At 43.0% G+C, this 18,487-nt stretch overlaps 1 protein-coding gene across 1 annotated transcript in view; it reads right to left on the reverse strand.

Annotated features, from left to right (window-relative positions):
- The window catches only part of LOC140556314 (neural-cadherin), a 156,355-nt gene that overhangs the window by 50,138 nt on the left and 87,730 nt on the right, over positions 1-18,487 (reverse strand). Inside the window, exons 6-11 of the mRNA XM_072680080.1 lie at positions 12,751-13,000; positions 10,255-10,397; positions 7,863-8,035; positions 3,798-3,966; positions 3,270-3,440; positions 1,293-1,465 (exon numbers count right to left, since the gene is read on the reverse strand). Of these exons, the coding sequence (XP_072536181.1) occupies positions 1,293-1,465; positions 3,270-3,440; positions 3,798-3,966; positions 7,863-8,035; positions 10,255-10,397; positions 12,751-13,000 (1,079 nt within the window). The remainder of the gene's footprint in view (positions 1-1,292; positions 1,466-3,269; positions 3,441-3,797; positions 3,967-7,862; positions 8,036-10,254; positions 10,398-12,750; positions 13,001-18,487) is intronic.

Below are 18,487 nucleotides of genomic sequence, written 5' to 3' on the forward strand. Positions count from 1 at the left end.
ATTTAGACAGATAAATGGAAAAATAGGCAGACATGCAGACAGATAGATAGGTAGGTAGGTAGGCAAGCAGACAGGCAAATATACTGACTGACACACACACACACACACACACACACATATATATATATATATATATATATATATATATAGATAGATGTATAGATAGATAAACACACAGATAGACAGACAGACAGACTGATAGATAGATATCTAGATAGACAGACACACAGGTAGACAGACAGACAGACAGACTGATAGACAGGGTGTGTGTGGTGGAGGGGAGGGAAGGAGGAAGAAATAAGTGAGAGAATGAAGGAGTGAAAGCAGCAGAGGCAGAGTGCAGAGCCTATTCCCCATAAATAAACAGCCTCTCGCTCTCGCCTGGAGGATAACGGAGGAATGTCAGAAACTGCTCCCCATGAATGTATTTATGCAGAGGAGAATACAGTGCTTTCTCCTGCTGGCACATTTGTATAGATATATATATATACAGACATGGCTGAGGTGTTCTTCTGGAGCGTGTCATGTTTAATATGCAAATGCTGAGGGAGGGAACAAAGACGGAGGTGAGCGCTGGTCTCTGTGGAAGATATCAAGAGAAGCGAGGATGTGCACATGCGCGAACACACACACACACACACACACACACACACACACACACACACACACACACAGGCAGCTTACTCTGAACACACCTATACCAGTAACAGCACAGTATCTGAGTGATCTGTTCAAACAGGAATCTGCCCATGAAGTCTTCTTCCACATGTTATATTATTCTTAAAAAACTCCACTACAGCTTGGCACAGTTTTGAAGAGCTGGATGGTGGAAAGCCATCACTCAGAAAAGCACTGATAGAGTTTCCTTATCACTCTCAGCTCTCAGGTCCCTAGGTAGCTTGATGGAGATGCATGGGACTTACTTGTGCCCTAAGTGCTGAAGTAGAGGGCTACATTGACCACATTGTAGAGCGAGGCCGAAATCTGCTAATTAAGCTCTGAGCAAAGAATGAGTTATGTGAAAAACTTCGGACATCCCACAAACACTTCTGTCAAACTTGACTAACTTTGACAATGCCCAAATTGTAAAGGCTAGATGACTGGGTCAGAACCTGGTATGCCATGACCTACCACAAGCGGTCCAACCTCACAACTTACAGGACTTAAAAGGATAATGGTCCTTGGTGCCAGATATCTCAGGACATTTCAGAGGTCTTATAGAGTCCATGGCTTTAGCAGGTCAGAGCTTAACGAAAGGCAAAAGGTTTTAATGTTATGGCTGATGGTGGCACCTGTGAGATGGGGTGGTTGACGTAGACCCATCCTGTGCTGGGATTAATGTGGAAGTAGGCAGGGCTCTGGTGGGACAGGGAGTAAGTGATGGCTGCGTTGGTGCCCTGATCGTCGTCGTGGGCTGCCGCTCGGAGAAAGCTGGTGCCCACTGGGGTGTCCTCTCTCAGGAAGTCTGGCAAGAAAAGGGTAAACATCAGCACAGGTGTCAGAAAACAACAACAACCGCCTGAGCAGCAGCAAGCGCCTGCTGCTGTCACAATCCCTTCTGCAGCACAAATGAATGCATGCCCCAGAAACGTTTCAATCTCCATGCTAAATACTTCATGAGCCACTCCGGCACCGCTTTTAATATGATGAAAAGGAATTCTGACATCAAACTTATCAAACACATATTTGCGAGCATCGTAAACAAACACCAATCTGTTAGAAGAGCATGAGATGAGATGAGAAGAGAAGAGCGCGAGAGATGAAACTTCTCCTGCTTTCAAGGTTTCGAACGTTAACTAAAATGAATTAGCATGGCTGAGCAGGGACTGCTAAAGCTCACCTATTTCGAATTGCTTTACATATTTAATGTACAGGTCTAATGCACGCCGGCTAGACGGGGACCTCCGCTTCCAAAATGTGTTAAGGCAGCAAAATCAAGTTCCTGTAATGTGAAGTAAAAGGCTGCGGCATAAATATTAGAGGAAAGGTCAGCCTCCTGAGAGGAGAGTCAATAATTACCTCTCCGATGTCTCTCTGCGAAAGAGCTGCAACCTAGAACTAGCACTATATCCACCCACCTGGCCAAACCACCTAGCAACCACTTAACAAGCAAACCCCCTAACAACACCAGTGACCACTTTCCACACACCATAGCAACCATCTCAAAACCACTTAGCAACACATACTAGCAACACAACATAGCAGCCACCTAGCAACACCACGGCTACCACCAAAAACTTTATAACAACCGCCTAGAAACCATATCAACACCAAGCCAACCCCCCTGGCAACACCAATGCAATCACCCAGTATCACTATATCAACCACCTATCAGATACCACTGAACAAAACCATAGCAACCACTTGGAATACCACAGCAAATATGTAGCAACGCTATAGCGACCAAATAGCAAAAGCAATTTTAGTACAGTCCAGTGATCACATAGAAACTGTCTGGCACCTGCCTGGAAGGGGGAACCACTTAAACTGCGCAACCAATTGTTTCCAGTAAGGCTCAATACATTCATATATTATTAATATATATATATATATATATATATAAATATATTATTATACATATAATATTTAAATGTAAAGCCACACCACCAGTCAGCCTCTTCTGAGGGTCTCTCATTATCTGTCTTACATGAAAAAGAATCTCAGCATCTGAGTTGATTGTAGCTTTTATTCCAGAAGATGATTTTAAGGTTTATTTTGTTGTGGTTGGTGCAGCAGGCATTTAATTAAGATTTTAATTTATCTGGGCCAAACCAGTCTGTGTGGTATATTCTCAGAGCTCATTATTGAGTTTTTGGATTATTTAAGACATTAAATATTGACCTTAGAATCATCCATTTAAAATAATCTGAAAATACGTGTAGCCTCATGTTTACACAATGAATAAATAATAATATTCAGAGATATACTGATACGAATACTGCCTAATGTAGTTTAACTGAGGAAACTGTGTTATAAGGACATATACAATATACATTTCATTACAACAACAATGTAATGTCACAATATTTATGATACATGACAATGTGTAAATGTGGTGCAAATATGTACATCGTGTATATCTTTTGTCTCTAATAATTGAGTTAAGCTGCTTAAGGACAAGATTCATTCTCTCTTGGGGTGCGGGGCTGTTTCTGGGTACATGCATGCAATGCACGCAAAGTCCAAAGTCAGCCTCTGTTTAAAATAATCAGAATGTCAGAGTCTGTGGGGCGATAAACAGGCACAGCAGGGGTCGTTGTGTGTCTTACATTGATAGCGGCTGTTCTCAAACTTGGGGTCGTTGTCGTTTTGGTCAGCAATGAGGACGGTGATTTGGCAGATGCCGATGAGCGGCTCCTCGGCCTGGTCTGTGGCGGTGACGGACAGAGTGTATTCTCTCTGCCTCTCCCGGTCAAAACTTACAGCTGTGCTGATGACCCCTAAGTGGCACAAACACACACAGTACACACACTGCACTTCATGGCATATTCAGGCCTTTTCACGCGACGCTTCCATGTCTTTAACTAAGTAAGTCTTTATAGGAATGATATCATTAGGTGAATATTATCATCTAAATTAGTAGCTCACTATGATGTATTGGGACAAATCAAAGTTTGACCTGTCATTACAGTATCAGTAGCACTTCAGTTATGTTCAGTCTATTTTACAATAAATCATTTTTAATAGAAAGCAATGAGAATACATGGAGATCTGGGAAATGGTGTAATGCAGGAGGACCTTCAGGGCAGGAGATGTGCTGAAGTAGTCTGTCTGTTTGTGTCGTGAACAGCCTGTACCTGTATCAGAATCGATGGTGAAACCTGGCGAGGCACCGTCTCGCTGCATGATCCCATATTTGACCTCTCCATTGACTCCGATGTCAGCGTCATGAGCTTGAACCCGCAGGACCACAGTGCCCGGCGGCTGGTTCTCCAGCACCAGAGCATTCAAACTGTAGTTATGGCACTGAGGAGAAACAAACCAGTGACAAGTAAGTGTTTAGTGTACTAGAAGAAAATGAAGAAGAAGTAGAAGATGGAGAAGGAAACCACTCTATCACCATTTGGGAATATATAGGCTCAAACCCTCTGCGTTTACTGCCCATCCGTGCAGTTAACACAGACATACACACACTGGTGAGCACACATACGCTGAAGGCGAGCAGCTGGGGGTCGTCTTGCTCAGTCGCGTCCTGGCACTTTGGGGTATCAACTGGCAACCTTCTGGTCAAAAGGCTACTTCTCTAACATTTAGGCCATGGCTGCCCCTGTACTACCAATACTGTACTATGGTATATGTTGCTTTGATATACTGTATAATAATCACCTTTAAAAACATCTTTTAATTAGTGAATCTAGCTACTGCTACTGCTACTGCGATTGCTGACATAACTGACAAGGCTGTGGTCCACTGAACACAGACAGCTTCTTCACAGGAAAGAGAAGCCACTCTGGAGAGCAGTTGCACATGAGTCTACAGCTAACGTCAGCTAGTGGAGCAGACAGCCCCCCATTGAGCAATGAGCTCCATAGCAGGAGAACTGTGCTGGAGTAATGTTTCTGGTCCAGAACTAATCATCCAGCATCAGTACCTAACGGCACTAGTGCTCTTATAGCTGAATGTAATCGAATCATCACCGCAAAGTTCTAGTGTAAAGCCTTCTTCTGAGGCTGTTACTGCGGCAAAGAGGGATGAACTCTGTCTTAGTACCCTTGATTTATCCATGATTTTCCGAACGTATCTAAAATCTTTTCCTAGCTTCAGAATTCCAGATCATTTGACCGTTGTTAAGCTGCCCATACACAACTAATATAAATGTTCTATACTGGTTTGGATCCAAGCCATTGTTATATTACACGCATGCCTTCAGACACACTCACTGTCTAATTCCATCCTCATCCTTTTATCTAGCTGTCTCTCTCTCCTCCTCACATCAAGCTTGCGCTACCACCAGAGCATTTGGGGTCGGATGCCCTGCCATGCAGCACTCACTGGGGAGCACGTGTCAAAGTGGGGTGATTAATCGACTGATTGGATCAATAGTGGGGCTAAAAGGCTGAAACAGCCCCGCCTTCATGGGAGAAAAACACCCTTTGAGCAGTTCATATTCTGCACTTGTCTTTCAGCGCACATACATACTACGGAGACACCAACACACACACACACACACTTGCACACATACACAGACACAGTTTAGAGAAGGCACGGAGGGCTTAGGGAGGATTTCTCAGTTTAGCCAGGGAAAACACTTTAACAGATAGTCTATTGCTGTAATCTATTGTGCAATTAGGAGCAGAGACAAGCATTGACTGCAGAGCAGCGGGGGATAGGCATTTATTGGGCAGCGGAGAAAAGCAATGGGGGGCGCGCTATCATGAAGAGGCTGCATTATCCATTCTGTGGCCTGCTTCGACTGCTCCAGTTGCATGGTAAGTGCTGGGAGAAGGCCTGGTCAGAGACAATGAGCAGTGGTGGGAAATATTCTTATCTTATGTCCCAATACTTTAGGACATTTTCACATTACATAGTACAGATAATTTCCATAAGCAATAACACACACAATACAGTGTATTCAGTGAGCATCAAGATAGTTTAACATGCTACCTATCATCCATATTTTGAGTCATTCTATGCACAGGTGTCATTTGAATCGCATTTGATTAGATGGGTTAGGTGTGTTTTATGGAACTTGGAGCTATTAGTTCCATAAATTTTATTAGTTGTGCAGGTATTCAGAGCTATCCTTTTAAAGACTACCGAAAGCTTTTTTGATTAAAAATGTTAGGATTTGTGTGCGTCCCTCAGTTTGACTTGACCACGGCACAAAACTTGCTTTACCTGTAAATAATGTACTGTTGTTTTAAATTACATCACAAAGAGGAAGTGACATTATTTCAGCTGATGGTCGTTAACATTGATGACATTGATTTCAAGGTCTGCCAAGCTCATCCCAACCACCCCGCAAAAAATAGAAAATAGAATAAATAGGAAAATTTCTTTTTTATTACACAATTTTATTTTACACAATTATTTTCAAAGAAAATGGGATTTCTTATTTATTGGCATGTGTGCAGACCACAGGAAGACCTACGGTCATTATAGAGTGAAATTTTAGCCACATACCAGCCTATCACATTTTATTGTGAATATGGAATCCCATTATAAGTATATTTATAATTATTTTATTATAATACTAATAAAAACTTTAAGATTGAAATATTGTCATTGTCATGCAAAAAACATAAATCACCAAAGACTTTAACAGAAGAAGCAAAAAACCTTAACGTTCATTTTCATTTTGGAGCATTTCTATTGGTCCAATCATCATTCATTATTTTTTGACACCATGTAGAAACACAACTGCAAGATTCCAATTATGTCTAAAAAGTAAAAACAACAAAAATGAAGATGGACAAGGTTTTTGCACAGTCGACATTGTAAATGGCCTTTTCTGATTGGCTGTGTTGTGTCTCCACCCAAAAGCAGTCTAGGCTGAAACACTCCTTAGAGCTTCCTAGTTCATGGGCAGAGCTAAATTGCTGTATGGTTATGGAAATGGGTCAAATCTTTGATCTTTTGTGATCATATCATAATAACAATAAAATGAAAGCTTAATTTCCATATATATATATATATATATATATATATATATATATATATATATATATATGGAAATATTATTTCAACAAAGAGATTCTGGGCTCTTTCATGAACCATCAGTGTTCTAGACTGCCAATACCCACAGTATGCCCAGAAAAGCTTATTGTGGAGTAATTAATAGAGTCAACCCTCTCATGTCACCATATCCCCCACCTTTAACACAGGGATGGGCAGCAGGGGCTGGAGTGGGGCCAGATGTTGCCTCCTGGGCATACTTAGAGCTCCTCTTTCATATGCATCCACAGTGTCCGGGTTAAACCCCACACTCTGAAATATTTATGGACCTCAGCAGCAACATCAGCAGCAACAGCAGAAGTGGCAGAGTGTTGGCCTGCCCTGCCCAGGGCAGTAGGGACAGGGGCTTTACTGCCCCCTCTGCTCCTCTCTCTCTCCTCATGCTACAGAGACGCTGCCGGCCCACCAGAGAGTATGCATAGCTCTCAGATCTCCCTCTACCAGCTGTCCCTCATCCCTCTCTTCTCTTCTCCCCAGCACCCAAGTTCCAAAAAAGTGCCTTTCATCCTTCTGTAACTTTCTCTCTCTCTCTCTCTCTTTATCTTCCTCTCTCAGCTTCTCCATCATCCTCAGCCCTCCTTTCATCTCGTTCTCGTGAACGCACTGGATCGTTCTGAACTCATTCTATCACTCTCTTGCTCATCCTCTCATCTTTTCTGTTAAACCGTCTCATCCGCTGGTCTATTCCTCCTTTCTTCTGGTCAAGTAGATCCACATTCGCATTTGCATTTACATTCACATTCGCAATGCAGATACTGCTAAACCACACAGCTAACCCTAGGTATTCATGGACTGTATGCTTAAACTATGGTTAAGTATTCACTACAGTAAACAGGCATCAGCTAAAAATACTTCCTTATCACTGCTGTCACACACTTTTTTGACATAATTTGAAAAGCTTACAGAGTGTTTCAGCCTGGACTGCTTTTTGAAAGAGACACAATACAAAACAGTCTACAAGGGAAGGTCATTTACGTATTATTTTGTGTAAAAATACATAACGTCTCAGTGTATCGTCTATATCGTCACATAACGCCTCAGTGTATCCATTTACAGAGCTCACACAGAAACTGAGATTACCTGCAGATCTACATTTGTATACTTTCCTGTAGTTCAATGTAAGTGGGAATGTGTGTGTAAGATTATGTGGTGAATGTGGGCACAATTAATTCCTTTTCCCATCTCACCTCTTCAAACACAGGCTTGTTGTTGTTGATGTCATTGATGCCGACAATGACCTGGGCAGAGCTGCTGAGGGGGAGTGGGCCGCCGGCTGTGTTGTCATCGGTTGCTGTGACGTTGAGGACGTACTGCGGCCCGCGCAGTTTAGGAGGAGGGCTGCGGCGCAGTTTGATAATGCCTGGCACAAACAAATACCAAATAATAAAAAAAGAGCACTAAGAATTTCTGAATCACTTGTTAATGATAATAATTCATCATTTCTGTTCATGCATCTGCAGTAATAGTTGACCTAGTGTAAAGCATGGCATAAAAGGCATCTAAGACAATTATGTTTAAAAATCTGGCCAGTAAGTGGTCAGAAAAACCTAAATTTTAATAAATACACAATATGGACAAAAGTACTGGGACACCTGCTCATTCATTATTTCTTCCGAAAATAAGGGCATAAAGTTTGTTTTGCTTTTGTTGGAGTAACTGTTAAGCTCTTAGCATTTGAAGTCCAAAGAAAATAAAACTATAGATATCTCCTTTCCAGTTTTATTTCCAGTATTTTAAGAGTTTTGAGAAAAATAAGGTCTTATTTAATAAATAAATAAATATATTACTTGTTGCCTATATAATTGCTAATACTGAAAACAAAAATTCTATTGAAATATGACATTTTGAATCTTAATTTTATTGTAATTACCTGTAATTACCAGTCATTTTAGACAATTCATTAAGCAACAAGAGTTGTGTATTAGAGTCAGCTTGCATTTTACTACTGAGTTTATATAACTAGAAACACTCATTCCACATTTTCGAACAGCAGTGTACGCTACACCATTATCTCTCGCTCTCTCTTTCTCCCTCCATTCTCAGCTCTGATTAACAACACATAATCCTCTTTTAAGCACACACTTAAAAAATTGGCAATGCAATAAAATAAATACACTGATGGAGGCTTTGAAGTTTGTTTAGGAAACGTGTACGTTGTGGAAGCCTGAGGCCATGTGTGTGTGTGTGCTGGTGTGTAACAGCCATGCCCATGTACACACAGTGGTACACACACACACTCACACACATATATATATATATATATATATATATAAATACAAACATGCAAACACCAAGAAATCCACACACAATGCATGCTTTTAGTCTGCAGAGTAAGGAGTTAGGGGCAGTGATGTGAGGTACAGTATTGTAATGTAATACTGTGTTTCCTATCACTAGAATAAAAGAAGCTTCATGGATGTTGGATGCAATAAATAAAAAAATAAAAAGTAACCAACCATTTTCTGTACTATTATGTGAAGTATATGCCTATTCATATACCTTCAGGTCCAGCTTCATGGTGAATTCAAGGGGTTTAACAAAAAAAGTGAGCTCACCGTTCACAAATTACAGCCATTTTTACCCAGTACCTCCATTTTCCCAGGCTCAAAGGTAATTGTACAAATGACTGATAAGTAGTTTAATGTCCAAGTATGATCTGTTCCCTCATCAGTTAATGATGCACTAAGGAGATAAAAGGTCAGGAGTGTTCCACAATTTTGCTTTTGGAAGCAGTCCAAAAAGGTATGGATACAAGTGAAGGAGGCCACGATTACACTGAAGAAATGAAAACAGACCAATCAGAGAGACAGGAGAAACATCTGTTTCTGAGTGGCCAAATCAATAGTTTGGAGGAATGCACTGGTGAGCCATAGTGTCGAAGCATCTACTGAGGCTATAAACACTCTCAAGGAGGTGAGGATATCACTGACAAAGTCTGCAATTAGGTGACATCTACATGAATGTAAATACAGAGGGTTTACAACATGATGCAATTCAATGATAACACTCAGGAACAGAAAGGCCAGCTTAGACTGATGTAATCTGAAACAACTAAAAGGCCTGATAAGACCTCAAACAGAAGGCTTTGAAAAGATGAAATCAAGGTGAACTTGTACCAGATCGATGGGCAGAGAAGAAAAAGGAACGGATGAGCTCATGGTCTGAAGCATATCACAATTTCTGTCAAACATGGCGGAGGCACTGTTACAGCATGGGTATGTTGTTATAGCTGCCAATGAAACTGGGTCACTGGTGTTTATTCATGATATCACTGCTGATAGAAGTAGCAGGATAATTTCTGCAGTGTATGATTAATGTAATATTTTTTGTATTAAAGTTAAAACTCTACATTTCAATCACATCTTGATTGCTTCATTTCTAATCCATTGTGGTGATGTAGGGATGCATAATTACAAAAGTTGTGTCACTGTCCAAAAAATATTTGCTCATAATGATGGTATGTAATAAAAACTGCAGTAAAAAAATCTATAAATGTCTGGATTGGCTACATCATGATCTGAACATATCCAGATAAATGCACAAAGCCTTTCTTTGACTTTCCTTATTGACTCTACCCACCCTTCAGGTTGTCCAGTTCAAAGTTGCTATCTTCGTTGCCTCCAGTGATGGCATATGTCACTCCGTCCCCATCTGGGTCCTTGGCATGCACAATGGCCACCAGTGTCTCAGGACCAGCATCTTCAGACAGAAAAGTCTTATACCTGCAGAAAGACAGAGCGAGAGAGCAAGAGACGGTGAGAGTGAGACACACATAGAGAGAGAGAGACAAAGAAAGACATATAAATAGGGAAAGAGAGAGAGAGATCCGTCCCTGAACATCACAGAGTCACCATCTGTTTCCTCTGAAGCCTGTCCCAGGGCACTCGCAAACGACCATGCAGTTTCTGCACTGGAGCAGCACTCAGCACCACACCAGCACAACTCACTCATTACATGCTCACACACACACTTACACTTGCTTTTTTACCCTGTCAAGACATGAAATTGTGCATGCTGTATGTCCCATTTGTATTTTATATATACTGTATGTAAGTAAACGGTCAGTTAATAGGGTACTGTGCAAATACATGCAACATTTTTTTCCGCCCCAATTTTAGATATGCCAACTACCCAACCCACTCGTTATTACCCTCCCCAGACACAGGGAGGATGAGAGCTTACACATGCCTCCTCCAACACATGTGCAACCAGCCACCACCTCTTTTCAAACTGCTGCCAATGCAAGATCACCAGGCAACCAACATGCTCGGAGGAAAGCACCAGGTGCCAGATACCCAGCTCTGATGCATCTGCTAGCAGATGCCCGTGCTAGCCAGCATCACACTGAAGTGGTGTAGGGAGAGAGAGTTCCATCTTCCCACCCAAGAAGACAGCAAGACCAATTGTGCTCGCTCAGGCTCCGACTGCAAATGGCAGGCAGCATGCCCCAGGATTCAAACAAATGATCCTTGGGTGATAGTGGCAGCGCCGTCTTCCACATTTTTAACATTTCTCTTGTTAACTTGCTAGGTGGTTGCTATAGTGTTGCTAAGTGGTTGATATTGTATCCCAGCTGGTTGCTATAGTGCTGCAAAGTGGTTGTTGTGGTACCCTGTGTGCTTGTTTATACTAGTGTATTTCTATCATTGTGGTATAAAATGGGAAAAACTAGGTGTTGCAAAGGTGGAAACTGTATGTTCAATCAAAAGCTGTATACAAGCCTGAATTACAAAATCAGTCGATCAAACGAATCAGAAGTTAGAGCGGCATGGATATTTAGAACACTACGAGAAGAGATACGCAACAAAAATCTGACACTGCGGATGGTTTTCTCCTCTTTTCAATAAGAAATAAACAAAAACACACACACACTCACACTTGTCCTGCAGCAGTGCTTCGTGACATTTTTAACTTCTATAGATTTTACCTTCAACAACAAACATCATGTGTATATCCATCATCATGTGTGTGTGCACACTCCAGCAGTAGTAACTGTGAACTCCCAGCACTCCTCTGTCTTTAGTCTTAGAGCTTCTAGTCTGATTATGGGCAGAAGTGTAAAATTCTTTGTGTGTGTGTGTGTGTGTTGTCTTTCTGCTGAATCGGTCCAAATGTCTGCTTCTCCTTCTGGCTACTCTAAAGAAATGCCAGGCCCATGAAGCCTGATGTCTTTTTGCTTATTGCTGCACTGGAAGAACCATGAAATCCCATTCCGGACCACCATGGGTGAGAAACAGTGAAATTATCTGAACTGCACACTACAGTGCTGGAAAAAGACATGCGATGAAGAGGAGAGGGACATAAAAGGAGAGTTAAAGGACACAGAAATGGAGTCAGAGTAAGATGAATCTGACTGACAGATAACACATTATACACCAGCTGTCAGGGATTTAAGGACACTCAGGCCCCGTCCCCACGTCTCTGGATATATCTGAAAACGTAGGTTTTTCCCTCTGTCTTCAGCGTCTTTCTGAAGATGTTTCAGCACAAATGGCTGTGTTCTCTCCAGGTGGGTAGATGGCGCTCTCTCCTCGCATCACTCTAAATGTGATGATGGCTGGCACAGGCCTCTGTTAGCTGGTGTGGTGGAGCTGGAAACGCATCAGTGGCAGTTCGAAAACAGGCGGTGACTGGCTTTGCTAGTCCTCACCCTCCCTATGTCAGGAGCTGTGCTAGTGCTAGGGGCAGTTACGAGCGAATTGGGAGAAATCGGGGTACTGTATGGCATTGTAGGGTAAAATAGTGCACCCACTAGTCATTACAGTACATTACATAGAAAGCTTGGATATCTTTGTTGTAAACATCATGACACCTGGTTCCGGTCACCAACCAAGAATCCAGCTGGTACGTTTCTGTGCAATGAATCATTTTACACCAACTCCCTCCTTCTTTTATATCCTCATTTACATCACCACTACAGAATTATGCATACATTTGCATAAATATGTGGAATTCCCCTTAAACTGAAAGTCACAGTCATGATCGAACAGCTCAACTGAAGTGTAGGAGACCTCACACTCCGACGTGACGTGTGCTTTGTGTGTAAACAGAGAGAAATAGAGAGGATGTACATACACAGCCTGGGAGAACACAGGTGCCTCGTCGTTGACGTTGGCCATGCGGATTCGGATGGAGGCGGTGCCAGTGCGGGGAGGTGTGCCCTTGTCCACAGCCACCACCACACACTCGTACATGTGATTGGGTCTCTCGTAGTCGAGCTTCCTGCTGGGGCTCACCACCCCCTGAGCTGAGACTCCAAAGTCCAGACTCTGGATGAAGTAGGAGATCTCTGCATTCAGTCCAGTGTCACAGTCTCTGGCCAGCACTGAAAGAGAGAATCAGAATCAGGCTTTAATGAGGTCAATGAGGTCAATCAGGTTTGCATATATAAGGAACTGACCACATTGTTAAACTTTTCGCTTTAATAATAAATCCTAGAATCTACAGAAAGTTAGTTTTAGCCATGTTAGCAATGTTATATCTTGTATATTCTGGGAAAACACTTTATATAGTATTTTATATTTATATACTAAGCAGATTTAGTTTCATCATTTCATAGGAAGAAAGATATTGTGCAATACGCTGAACCGCGCGGGCCTTTATCGACCACCCAAGCGGTGCATATGTACCTTTGCCCAACAGGGGCAGCAGTCAACAGCAGAAATTGATTAACCTAGCATTGGTGTGCCAACTACGAAAATACAGTAATATATCTACTCTTTACCTGTGTAATACCATTTTGTTTTATTATTTAATGTTATTTTTAAAAGATGTACTTTTTATCATGATATCTTGGTGCTCTTGGGGGCCCCCTGGTGGCATTGGGGCCCTAAGCGTTCGCGTAATTTGAGCATGCCTTGGACCAGCTCTGATAACCACAAATACATGTTCCTTATATCCTGCTGATATGAGCTTCTTCTTTCAACGAGGTCTTTAAAACCTACATGAAAAATAGCAGCACACCCTAGTGCTGAAAAAATATCATGCATGTGAGTGGGTTACAGGCAGGTCATGGAGGCGGTTGGCATCTAAAAACATTGGTTCACTGGATGAAGTGCAAATAAAAGTGTAAGTATGCCTCCGTTCATTTGATTTTGCTGCTTCTTTTTAGGTTTATAATTTTTTAAATATATTTTTAGTTTATGTATTCATACTCTTAATCTAGCAGATTATGTAAATAGATGCTAAAATGAGTTGGTGAGTTTCAGCTGCAGGGGACCTCAGAAGCATAATCTTGCCTATGGCCTCCTAGCGTCTACAGCAGGCCCTGGCCACCTCTGAGGAGCCTGATTTTTACAGCATACACACATTAACACAGGCAGGGATATGTGTGTGTACTCGTGTGTGTGTTTGTAGTCTTTTCCTGTCTGCTAGCCACATGAGTCCACTTGTCTATGTCGTCATGCTCTGCCTTCACTGATAGTACTTCACAATAAGCTTCCTGGACCAAAACTTTAAGACAGTAGGTTAACGTCAGGCTCTGGCACGAGGTTGATCAGGCTATAAATACCTGCAGGGTGTGTGACAGGATTCACAGATTGACAAGAGGTGGTACATTGCAGTGAATGTCTCGTTGGATGTGTGGAAAATGGGCCGCAAAGCAGATGTCAATGGTTGGCAAAAAGGAGTGATTGCATTTGAGCGTGTCAAAGGCCATAGTGTGAAGGAAGAATCTGCAGGTGTATGGAAGAGTACAGTCATACAGGTCTACCGGCAGTGTCCGAAATCCCAGCCAATAGGAAATTCTCGTCATTTTTGAGCAGAAGAGAGAAAAGGCCTCTTGAGTGCAACCTTGCTTCATATGTTGATGGTATGATGTTCCCTGCAGAGTGTTATTTCAGAAATTGGTCCTGCATTAACTTCTTGATTTTCATTCCCAATGGTTAGCCAATCACAATGCCTGGTCAGAATGTCCAGTAGAGATCAGATGCAGATGATTTACACACATGTGGGTGGAGTGTCTAAAGTTGTACGCTTACAGCTGCGTCACACTGAGAAGCATGTACAGGAGAAAAAATACAGGATGAATCTGAGAAGTGCCTTTTTAACCTGAGATATCAGGAGTTCTCCATCCTCCCCCAACTGCTCAGCAACTGGAACCCAGTTCAGAGGGCACAACATGCAAATGTTTAATGTGCCCACAGCCATGAGTGAACATGTGTATTTTTCATGTATATATGTGAGTTTGTGTGTATGTGTGTGTGTGTGTGTGCCTCTGGTCTCTCGTGAGCTGACAGGGCCTCGTTTGTGGCTGCAGTCTGTTGGATTGAGTACAGTAAGTGCTTTTTTAATTAAGTACTCTGTCATGTTAAAAGAGCCAATATTAATTAAAACTATGTCGTGGGGGCCAATTCTTTATTTGATAAATTTAAGAGCCCATCTGTCGGTGGCAGGGAGAAAGCGGCTGTTGACTGGCGCAGATCAAAAGTAAAACTTGAAGAAGGCTTTGCAGTCATTAGGCAGCGAGCCAGCGGCAGGGTCCTGCATCATTCTACCTCGGGCAAGCTGTCATCACACCCAGCCAGAGAGCTCATTTGGTAGCGGCAGATGAAGGCCCTCTAATCTCCAAGGCAAATAGCGAGTTACGCACCCACAGATGTGGAAACACGCCGCACACACACATACACACACAGACACACACAAATACACTCCCTCCCGCTCTCTCTTACACACATACACATATTCACAGCGCCCCCTCCCCTTCCATCTCTCGCCACACTCAGACTTGCAGTGGGTGGGAAGAGGTTATATCAACAACACTGTACTGTAGAGCACCATTCATAAGGCTACATGGCAACCTGCACAAGCTTTCTCTATGACAACTGACATAAGCCTACACAAACACTTATACAGGCTTATTAAAAACGATGTCAGTTGTCATACAGGCTACTTCTGTCCATTTAGATGACACCGGTCACTAGAAATATGTTTGGGGGAATAAGCCACATGAGGTTTATGTCAGCTGTCATGGAGAAAGCTTGTGCAGGTTGTCGTATAGCCTTATGAATGGTGCTCTACAGTGCAGCTGCTTCCCACCCACGACAAGTCTGTGTGTAGAGAGACAGAAGCCATGCAAGGCTGATGTAGGCCATCACGTACGGCCTAATGAATGGTGCCCTACAGTGAAGTGTCGCCACTATATCTTATGTGTGTGTATATACATATATGCTCTCTCTCCCACACACGAACACACACTCAGCCATGCTTACAACTGTTATATGTTTTTTCTTTCTCTATTCTTCCTTTCAGTCTCTCTCTCTCTCTCTCTTTCCCTCTCTCTCTCATGTCTTTCTTTCACTCTCTTCTCGCCTCTCTCTTTTCCTTTTCCATTCTCTACTACTGTACCGCTTTCTCTCTCCCCATCTTTCACTCTCCCTCTCTCTGTCTTTCTCTTCTCTACCTTTACTCCCCTTCTTTCTTTCACTCTTCCTTTCTCTCTCATTCCCGCCACATATCTTTCCTTCCCCTCCCTTCCCCTCTTTCTCTTTCACTTACTCTTTCCCTCTCATTTTCTCGCTCTTTCTTCTCTATATAACGGTCTGGTCTCTTTCTCTTATTTCTTTCACTCTCTCCCTCTCATTCTCTCTCTGTTCTCTTTTATGGCCTCTTTCTCTTATTCTCTCTCCATCTCTTTTCCCCCCCTCCATCTTTCTTTTTCTCCCTTGTCCTTATTCTCCTTCACTCTCTCCCTCTCTCTCTCTTTTCCTCTTTCATTTTCACTCCTACTATGCTCTCTTTCTCTCTCCCCATCTTTCACTCTCTCCCCATGTCTTTCCTTCTCCTCCCTTACCCTCTTTCTCTTTCACTCCCTCCCTTCTCCCCGTCTCTCGTTCCCTCTCCGTATTTCTTTTTTCTCCCTTGTCCTTATTCTCCTTCACTCTCTTCCTCTCTCTCTCTTTTCCTCTTTCATTCTCACTCCTACTATGCTCTCTTTCTCTCTCCCCATCTTTCACTCTCTCCCTCTCTCTTTTCTTACCCTCTTTCTCTTTCACTCCCTCCCTTCTCCCCGTCTCTCTCTCTCCCTCTCTCGTTCCCTCTCCATATTTCTTTCTCTTCCCCTGAGTTAAACTGAGGGGTTAAACATGGGCTCCATCACTAGGGTTGTACACTGGGGCCTAGATGGGACCCATGTGAGATTAAGGTGGGCTGTAACAATGGGGTCCATTTGGGAAGCCCAACTGGCTCCAGTAACAACACATGGACGACCCCATTCAGAACCCATGCCCACCTGCAAACCACCTAGCCCACCTTCCACCCATGTGAGCCGCACGTGTTGGCTGGGTTTCTCTCTCACACTCTCATCTTCTTTCCCTCTCTCATTCCTTTATTCCCACGGCCTTTCTTTCTTCTCTTTCCCTTACTCTCTCCTTCTCTCTCACTCTTTTCTTCCCACATTCTCTCTCCCTACTCTCTTTCGCTCTTGTCCCTGTTTCTTTCTTTCTTCTTTCTCGTTCTCACTTTCTTTCTAGGCCTCTCTCTCCCTCGCTCTCTCTCTATCTCCCCTTCCTTTTTCAGACTTGTTGCAAATGTGAAGAAGTTGCATTTTGTGTGTGTGTGTGTGTTTATATTTGCGTGTCAGAGCGTTGCCGTTCACCAGCCAAGGCTTAAGGACAGGGTTCAAACAGACAGTTCATTAAAACACACAGCCTAATAGCACATCTCTACAGGCCTCTATTTCCATTTTTAATGTGTGTGTGTGTGTGAGTAAGAGAAAGAGAGAGAGAAAGAGAGAGAGAGAGAGAAGTCCTGGCTTTGGAGCTTTGGATAATTTAAACACAGCAGTCAGGCGCTGGCGGGTGGGTGGGTGGTCATGTGAGGGAGAGAGTGAGAAAAGAAAGAAAGAAAGAGAGGGTGAGAGAGAGACAGAGGCTGCTAGGTGCGGCCGGGGAGGTTAGCCGGCTTCGTCGGCTGTGTCGCTCCGGCGCGCTGTTAAATCCTCGCCGGGAAAGTTTTGGCTCGATAATTGGAGCGCGTCTCTCGCTCCCCTTCCTGCTAGCTCCTATTAAAAGCCTGCGCCCAATTTACAGTCTAATCCCAACTTAAGGTAAACAACAATAATAATCTTCTCTCCCTTCTGCTCGGCTCAGAGATTGTCCCGCGCTTATGTTTTTTTTTCTCTCTTCCCACCTCCCATCCCCTCCCCGTTCCCTCCCTCCCCCCTTTCTCGCACAACAGAACACATTCGATAAGCAAATACCAGCTGCATCTGCTGCTTGTGTGAACCTGCTGCCTTCCTTGTGTTGAGAGAGAGAGAGAGAGACAGAGAGAGAGGGAGACGGAGAGCAGAAAAAAAAACAGAAGAAGAAGAGAAGGAGAAGCACGGAATATAAAGTTGTTTTCCAAACCGCAACAAAAACAGAAGAAGTCAGTCGAATCAGAGGCAGAAATCCACTCTTTATTTGCATACGGAGGAGAGAGAGAGGGGGGAGAGCGAGAGAGACAGACAGAGAGGAGTGAAAGCAACAACCTAAAAAAAAAACAGAGGGCATGTTTCTGCTCGGCACAGCAATATGTAAGCATAATTGAATTTCATAAATGCAGTTGGAATTCCAAATGTGTGCATCTGCTTCACAAAGCACACACACACACACACACACGCTACCAGAGATCATCAATAGACAAGCTTTTTTTTTTATGTCGCCTCCCTTGCCTTATTTCGCTTATTCCGAGGCTCCGTCTGGCTGGTGCAGAACAAAGACGAAATTAAAGACCATTAATCATCTGGAATTCTGTCAGGGAGGTGGTGTGGAGGGCTCTCTGAAACGGTGGGCTGGTGGGATTCGAATCTCGTGCTGGCCCCTCGCTCTCCTGG

Source organism: Salminus brasiliensis, chromosome 5, assembly GCF_030463535.1.
Source record: "Salminus brasiliensis chromosome 5, fSalBra1.hap2, whole genome shotgun sequence".
In the NCBI taxonomy this organism is placed as follows: Eukaryota; Metazoa; Chordata; class Actinopteri; order Characiformes; family Bryconidae; genus Salminus; species Salminus brasiliensis.